Source organism: Vombatus ursinus, unplaced genomic scaffold, assembly GCF_900497805.2.
Source record: "Vombatus ursinus unplaced genomic scaffold, bare-nosed wombat genome assembly UNPS02009292.1, whole genome shotgun sequence".
Lineage (NCBI taxonomy): Eukaryota > Metazoa > Chordata > Mammalia > Diprotodontia > Vombatidae > Vombatus > Vombatus ursinus.
This window is the reverse complement of record NW_020949070.1, coordinates 1-7,946: the sequence shown is the minus strand read 5'-3', so window position 1 is coordinate 7,946 and position 7,946 is coordinate 1. Positions and strand designations below refer to the sequence as shown.

Genomic DNA, 7,946 nt, shown 5'->3' with positions numbered 1-7,946 from the left:
TGAGTCCCAACTATAGCTTTTGCCACCCCTCCTATTCTCAGTGTCCCAATACCTATCTCATGGATGTTCCTAGAAGATTCCACTTTAAAAGTCCTGAATACCTCACCCCCTTCTTTTTTTTCTTCCCCTTGACTCTGTGTTATTTGGATTTAGGGGGAACCTAGGTTTATGGGGGGAGGGGGCAGGACTCATGGGGGAGACAAGTCATTTGAAAGGGACTAAAGAGAAGAGGTGGGAAGCAGCCTTCCCCTCCAACTATCTCTTGGCAGTGTCTCTATGGCTGCTATGTTCACTCCTCCATTGTTCCCACATTCCATCGTCGCTGTTACTGGCTGCTACAGGTATTGAGGGGATTGGGGAGTCAGATTCTTGGGCAGTTAAGAGGGAGTGGAGAGAAGAAAGACTGGGCTCTGAGAGGAAAGAAGTTGAGTTAGAGGAAAGAGGGTTATGGACTAAGAAGGCCAAACACCTGCGTATTTGGGAGGAATGGGAGTTTATGAGGGAGGTATAAGAGCTGAAGAGGCTGCTGGGGGAGGTGGAGGAGAACAGAATTCTGGGAAGGGAACTAAGTACTGTGGGGCGGAACATCTAGGTCCCAGTGTCCACTGGCACTCTGTGTCTACCATTGCTGCCCTCAGAACCCTGACATCGTCCTTGTGCACTACCTGAATGTCCCCGCCCTGGAAGATTGTGGGAAGGGCTGTGGCCCCATCCTTTGTTCCATCAGCAGCGATCGAAGGGAATGGCTCAAGTGGTCCAGGGAGGAGCTGGTGGGGCAACTGAAGCCCATGTGTAAGAACCCCAGAGTAAAAGTGGGTCTCAGGGTGCCCTCACAGAAGCTAAGACTACTGCTAGGTGCCTCTGGAGTGACCTGCTCTCCCTAGCTAATGAAGAGGTTTGATCCCTGGTGCTGCCTGTAGCTGAAGTGCTGGTGGATTCTCAGGGCCTTGTATTGCAGAAGTGGTGGGAGCAAGGGAAAGATGAGGACTACATATCCCAGGAATGCTCAGAACAGCTACCTTTTTTCCCAGGCTACTAGTCCCATGGCATCATGGGAGTTGTAGTCCAGTGAGGGAGAGAGGGACAGCAAGGGGAGTTTAGGGGCTGGATTTTCTTAGGTTCACACAGCAGGCCCTCCCTCCTCCCCTTTTCAGTTCATGGCATCAAGTGGAGCTGTGGGAATGGGGCAGGTGAGTTCTCAGTGGAACAGCTGGTGCAGCAGATTCTGGATACCCACCAGGCCAAGCCCTTGCCCCGTACCCATGCCTGCCTCTGCAGCGGAGGGCTCGGTTAGTGACGGGACCCAAGGGCTCCCTCTGACTCTGAGTTCTATTCCCCACTGGGGACACAAACACCCTTTATATTTGTTTGCATGCTAATTTATATATGTTTTCCACATTGTTTCCTAACAGTCCAGTGGGACTGAGGATTTCTTCTCTAGAACCCACCTTTTCTTCAGGAAATACCTTCCTAGGCTTTGGACCAATTTCTCACTCTGTCATTTATCTTTGTGACCCCTAGTTTCTGTGCACTATTCATGCATAGACATCAGCTCACTACCTTTTCTTTCTCTCCACCAGCCTGTTTACTTTCCCCTAGCAACCTTGCAATTTCCCTGTGCTCTTCTCCCTGCAGTGCCTGTCCAGCCAGAATTTGTGGCATCTCTGCTTCTCCCCAATGGCCACAGTCATTGTTACACATCTATCTATAACTCTCCACTGGAGAAAAATTGAAAAGTTGTCTTACTCTACTCCTTTTCTTTCTTCCCTACCCCATTCTTCACTACAGGTTCCACAGGGAGCCTACCCCACAAATGCAGCAATACCAAGCACCGAATCATCTCCCCTAAAATTGAGCCTCGGACCTTGGCCATACCCCCAATCCCACCTCCAAGACCCCCTGAACCCCTTCCACAGGCTCTCCCACCCCTTACTGAACCCCCTGACCTTCCCAAGGTTGATACCTCACCCTCTTCCTCTTCCTCCTCTTCTTCTGGCTTTGCTGAACCCCCTGAAATTAGCCCCAGACCTCCAGTAACTCCAGGAGGGCTGCCCAGGGCAGGACCTGCTCTCCTCCTCCTGACAGGTTTGGAGCAGCTCACTGGGGGTTTAACTCCCAGCAGGCACTTGGCTTCTCAGCCTGAGTTTGGGCCCTCCCTGGGCCTGGCCTTGGTCCTAAGCCCTCAGCCTCCTGCCCCACCTGGCCCTCCCAGTCCCGCCTTTGATCCTGATCGATTTTTCAACAATCCCAGTCAAGGCCAGACTTACGGAGGTGGGCTGGGGGTGAGTCCCAGTTTCCCTGAGGCAGAGGCAGCCAGAACACCTTGCACAGCCCTGGAACCTGCTGCTGCTCTGGAGCCTGTGACATCAGATCAACAGACTACTCCTAAGTCTGGAGAAGGAAGAGAAGGGAACCGATTCTTTATTCGAGATGATGCAGGTGGAACTGGACCTGCTATAGTCTCCTCATCCCCATCCATGGAGTCATCAGCCCGGCCTGGAAGAGGTGAAGGGCTGTTTGGAGGACCAGGGGGGACCAGTGAACTAGAGACTTTCAGTTTGTCTTCCTTCCCAGACCTCATGGGGGACCTGATCAGTGAGGAGGCTCCAGGGGCTCCTGGCCCTCCAGCTCTTAGTGTTATCACTGACTTCTCTCCTGAGTGGTCCTATCCAGAGGTGAATATCACATTCATTCATCATTCCTTCTCATTACTTGCTATCCCATTCCCACCCTGAGCCTAGCCCCTATTCACCCAAACCTAAGTTTCCCCAGTAACCATAGTCCTGTAGTCTGTGATCTAGATTCCTTAACTTCTCTCAGATTTTTATGGCATGTGGCCTATCTTGTTTTCCATGTTCTTTCTCCCTTAATTACCTTAATATATACAGGGTATCCCAAAAGTCTTAGTGCAGTTTTGAACTTAGATTAAAATTACACTAAGACTTTTGGGACATCCTGTATATTATCCAGAGGGCACCCCCATTCTCTGATGACTCTGTGTTTGGATGGGAATATTTGCTTGTTCACAGGGTGGGGTCAAGGTACTGATCACAGGTCCTTGGACAGAGGTCTCAGAGCGTTATTCTTGTGTCTTCGACCACATCCTTGTGCCAGCCTCACTTGTCCAGTCTGGTGTCCTGCGCTGCTACTGTCCTGGTATGGAGGAGTGGGAAGCACTGATCAGACAGGTCAGGGTGGCATAATCTCTAGATGTCTTATCAGGAGCTTCACCATTAGAGATTGGAGGCTGGAGACTTAATATGGGGAAACCTAGAAGGTCACCAAGGCTATATCTGAAATTAGTCTCTGTCTTTTTCTCCAAAGTAGCCAGGAGTAAGGAGGCAGCATTGGGCAATGGAAGGAATCCTGAACTTGGAGTTAGGAAATTTGGATTCTAGTCTCAGCTCTTCTTAGTCACTGTGTGCCTTAGCCAAGTCATTTAACTTATCTGAACCTCATTTTGTATTGTCTGGTCTCTAAGACTGTTCCGAGCTTTGTACATCTATGGAGTTAAGGGGTCCGACAACTTTAATCCAAGGTAGAAAAAGAGAGAAAAGATCTAGAGGTCTTAGAGACCAGACAATACAAAATGAGGTTCAGATAAGTTAAATGACTTGGCTAAGGCACACAGTGACTAAGAAGAGCTGAGACTAGAATCCAAATTTCCTAACTCCAAGTTCAGGATTCCTTCCATTGCCCAATGCTGCCTCCTTACTCCTGGCTACTTTGGAGAAAAAGACAGAGACTAATTTCAGATATAGCCTTGGTGACCTTCTAGGTTTCCCCATATTAAGTCTCCAGCCTCCAATCTCTAATGGTGAAGCTCCTGATAAGACATCTAGAGATTATGCCACCCTGACCTGTCTGATCAGTGCTTCCCACTCCTCCATACCAGGACAGTAGCAGCGCAGGACACCAGACTGGACAAGTGAGGCTGGCACAAGGATGTGGTCGAAGACACAAGAATAACGCTCTGAGACCTCTGTCCAAGGACCTGTGATCAGTACCTTGACCCCACCCTGTGAACAAGCAAATATTCCCATCCAAACACAGAGTCATCAGAGAATGGGGGTGCCCTCTGGATAATATACAGGATGTCCCAAAAGTCTTAGTGTAATTTTAATCTAAGTTCAAAACTGCACTAAGACTTTTGGGATACCCTGTATATATTAAGGTAATTAAGGGAGAAAGAACATGGAAAACAAGATAGGCCACATGCCATAAAAATCTGAGAGAAGTTAAGGAATCTAGATCACAGACTACAGGACTATGGTTACTGGGGAAACTTAGGTTTGGGTGAATAGGGGCTAGGCTCAGGGTGGGAATGGGATAGCAAGTAATGAGAAGGAATGATGAATGAATGTGATATTCACCTCTGGATAGGACCACTCAGGAGAGAAGTCAGTGATAACACTAAGAGCTGGAGGGCCAGGAGCCCCTGGAGCCTCCTCACTGATCAGGTCCCCCATGAGGTCTGGGAAGGAAGACAAACTGAAAGTCTCTAGTTCACTGGTCCCCCCTGGTCCTCCAAACAGCCCTTCACCTCTTCCAGGCCGGGCTGATGACTCCATGGATGGGGATGAGGAGACTATAGCAGGTCCAGTTCCACCTGCATCATCTCGAATAAAGAATCGGTTCCCTTCTCTTCCTTCTCCAGACTTAGGAGTAGTCTGTTGATCTGATGTCACAGGCTCCAGAGCAGCAGCAGGTTCCAGGGCTGTGCAAGGTGTTCTGGCTGCCTCTGCCTCAGGGAAACTGGGACTCACCCCCAGCCCACCTCCGTAAGTCTGGCCTTGACTGGGATTGTTGAAAAATCGATCAGGATCAAAGGCGGGACTGGGAGGGCCAGGTGGGGCAGGAGGCTGAGGGCTTAGGACCAAGGCCAGGCCCAGGGAGGGCCCAAACTCAGGCTGAGAAGCCAAGTGCCTGCTGGGAGTTAAACCCCCAGTGAGCTGCTCCAAACCTGTCAGGAGGAGGAGAGCAGGTCCTGCCCTGGGCAGCCCTCCTGGAGTTACTGGAGGTCTGGGGCTAATTTCAGGGGGTTCAGCAAAGCCAGAAGAAGAGGAGGAAGAGGAAGAGGGTGAGGTATCAACCTTGGGAAGGTCAGGGGGTTCAGTAAGGGGTGGGAGAGCCTGTGGAAGGGGTTCAGGGGGTCTTGGAGGTGGGATTGGGGGTATGGCCAAGGTCCGAGGCTCAATTTTAGGGGAGATGATTCGGTGCTTGGTATTGCTGCATTTGTGGGGTAGGCTCCCTGTGGAACCTGTAGTGAAGAATGGGGTAGGGAAGAAAGAAAAGGAGTAGAGTAAGACAACTTTTCAATTTTTCTCCAGTGGAGAGTTATAGATAGATGTGTAACAATGACTGTGGCCATTGGGGAGAAGCAGAGATGCCACAAATTCTGGCTGGACAGGCACTGCAGGGAGAAGAGCACAGGGAAATTGCAAGGTTGCTAGGGGAAAGTAAACAGGCTGGTGGAGAGAAAGAAAAGGTAGTGAGCTGATGTCTATGCATGAATAGTGCACAGAAACTAGGGGTCACAAAGATAAATGACAGAGTGAGAAATTGGTCCAAAGCCTAGGAAGGTATTTCCTGAAGAAAAGGTGGGTTCTAGAGAAGAAATCCTCAGTCCCACTGGACTGTTAGGAAACAATGTGGAAAACATATATAAATTAGCATGCAAACAAATATAAAGGGTGTTTGTGTCCCCAGTGGGGAATAGAACTCAGAGTCAGAGGGAGCCCTTGGGTCCCGTCACTAACCGAGCCCTCCGCTGCAGAGGCAGGCATGGGTACGGGGCAAGGGCTTGGCCTGGTGGGTATCCAGAATCTGCTGCACCAGCTGTTCCACTGAGAACTCACCTGCCCCATTCCCACAGCTCCACTTGATGCCATGAACTGAAAAGGGGAGGAGGGAGGGCCTGCTGTGTGAACCTAAGAAAATCCAGCCCCTAAACTCCCCTTGCTGTCCCTCTCTCCCTCACTGGACTACAACTCCCATGATGCCATGGGACTAGTAGCCTGGGAAAAAAGGTAGCTGTTCTGAGCATTCCTGGGATATGTAGTCCTCATCTTTCCCTTGCTCCCACCACTTCTGCAATACAAGGCCCTGAGAATCCACCAGCACTTCAGCTACAGGCAGCACCAGGGATCAAACCTCTTCATTAGCTAGGGAGAGCAGGTCACTCCAGAGGCACCTAGCAGTAGTCTTAGCTTCTGTGAGGGCACCCTGAGACCCACTTTTACTCTGGGGTTCTTACACATGGGCTTCAGTTGCCCCACCAGCTCCTCCCTGGACCACTTGAGCCATTCCCTTCGATCGCTGCTGATGGAACAAAGGATGGGGCCACAGCCCTTCCCACAATCTTCCAGGGCGGGGACATTCAGGTAGTGCACAAGGACGATGTCAGGGTTCTGAGGGCAGCAATGGTAGACACAGAGTGCCAGTGGACACTGGGACCTAGATGTTCCGCCCCACAGTACTTAGTTCCCTTCCCAGAATTCTGTTCTCCTCCACCTCCCCCAGCAGCCTCTTCAGCTCTTATACCTCCCTCATAAACTCCCATTCCTCCCAAATACGCAGGTGTTTGGCCTTCTTAGTCCATAACCCTCTTTCCTCTAACTCAACTTCTTTCCTCTCAGAGCCCAGTCTTTCTTCTCTCCACTCCCTCTTAACTGCCCAAGAATCTGACTCCCCAATCCCCTCAATACCTGTAGCAGCCAGTAACAGCGACGATGGAATGTGGGAACAATGGAGGAGTGAACATAGCAGCCATAGAGACACTGCCAAGAGATAGTTGGAGGGGAAGGCTGCTTCCCACCTCTTCTCTTTAGTCCCTTTCAAATGACTTGTCTCCCCCATGAGTCCTGCCCCCTCCCCCCATAAACCTAGGTTCCCCCTAAATCCAAATAACACAGAGTCAAGGGGAAGAAAAAAAAGAAGGGGGTGAGGTATTCAGGACTTTTAAAGTGGAATCTTCTAGGAACATCCATGAGATAGGTATTGGGACACTGAGAATAGGAGGGGTGGCAAAAGCTATAGTTGGGACTCAGACCATATACAAGGATTTCTAAGGAAAATATCAGAGAAGGTAGGAGACTGGACAGATGAGTCCCTATGACAAACAAAGTTGGTGACCTGACAACTGGGTTACTGAAGGAAATGGAGAACCAGTCTATTTCCCAAGAGGTGAGATGGTTGACCTAAGACTGTGGCTGGGAGGGGTGACTACAGTAACACTTTGATTCTAGAAAATGAGCCAGGCATGAGTGATTCAAAATCAGAGACAGAAGAACCAGACATCAACCTCTAAGGGCCTTCCCCTACCTCCATGCCTTGCACCTTCAGTTTCATGTGGTCCTCTCGAGTGGTCTTTCCATCCTTCCGCTTCTTCCAGCAGTAGCCATCCTTCCGGTACTTTACCTTCTTCTATGCTTCCTCAGGCCTCAGAATGGCTCCATCATCCTCTATAATCGCAAGAAGGTAAAGTACCGGAAGGATGGCTACTGCTGGAAGAAGCGGAAGGATGGAAAGACCACTCGAGAGGACCACATGAAACTGAAGGTGCAAGGCATGGAGGTAGGGGAAGGCCCTTAGAGGTTGATGTCTGGTTCTTCTGTCTCTGATTTTGAATCACTCATGCCTGGCTCATTTTCTAGAATCAAAGTGTTACTGTAGTCACCCCTCCCAGCCACAGTCTTAGGTCAACCATCTCACCTCTTGGGAAATAGACTGGTTCTCCATTTCCTTCAGTAACCCAGTTGTCAGGTCACCAACTTTGTTTGTCATAGGGACTCATCTGTCCAGTCTCCTACCTTCTCTGATATTTTCCTTAGAAATCCTTGTATATGGTCTGAGTCCCAACTATAGCTTTTGCCACCCCTCCTATTCTCAGTGTCCCAATACCTATCTCATGGATGTTCCTAGAAGATTCCACTTTAAAAGTCCTG

General features: G+C 49.9%; 2 protein-coding genes across 2 annotated transcripts; one reads left to right on the top strand and one right to left on the bottom strand.

The window, feature by feature from the left end:
- Window positions 1-215: 215 nt before the first annotated feature.
- Window positions 216-3,549, top strand: LOC114035877 (calmodulin-binding transcription activator 2-like; the record flags this gene model as incomplete). Its single annotated transcript, XM_027852265.1, has 5 exons — window positions 216-341; window positions 639-792; window positions 1,155-1,289; window positions 1,789-2,675; window positions 3,030-3,549. Coding segments are annotated over 5 exons (1,476 nt in total), but the record flags the coding sequence as incomplete, so codon positions are not given.
- Window positions 3,550-3,590: 41 nt separating this feature from the next.
- Window positions 3,591-7,425, bottom strand: LOC114035878 (calmodulin-binding transcription activator 2-like; the record flags this gene model as incomplete). The annotated part of the gene is made up of 6 exons (XM_027852266.1): window positions 3,591-4,019; window positions 4,374-5,260; window positions 5,760-5,894; window positions 6,257-6,410; window positions 6,708-6,779; window positions 7,324-7,425. Coding segments are annotated over 6 exons (1,524 nt in total), but the record flags the coding sequence as incomplete, so codon positions are not given.
- Window positions 7,426-7,946: the final 521 nt, after the last annotated feature.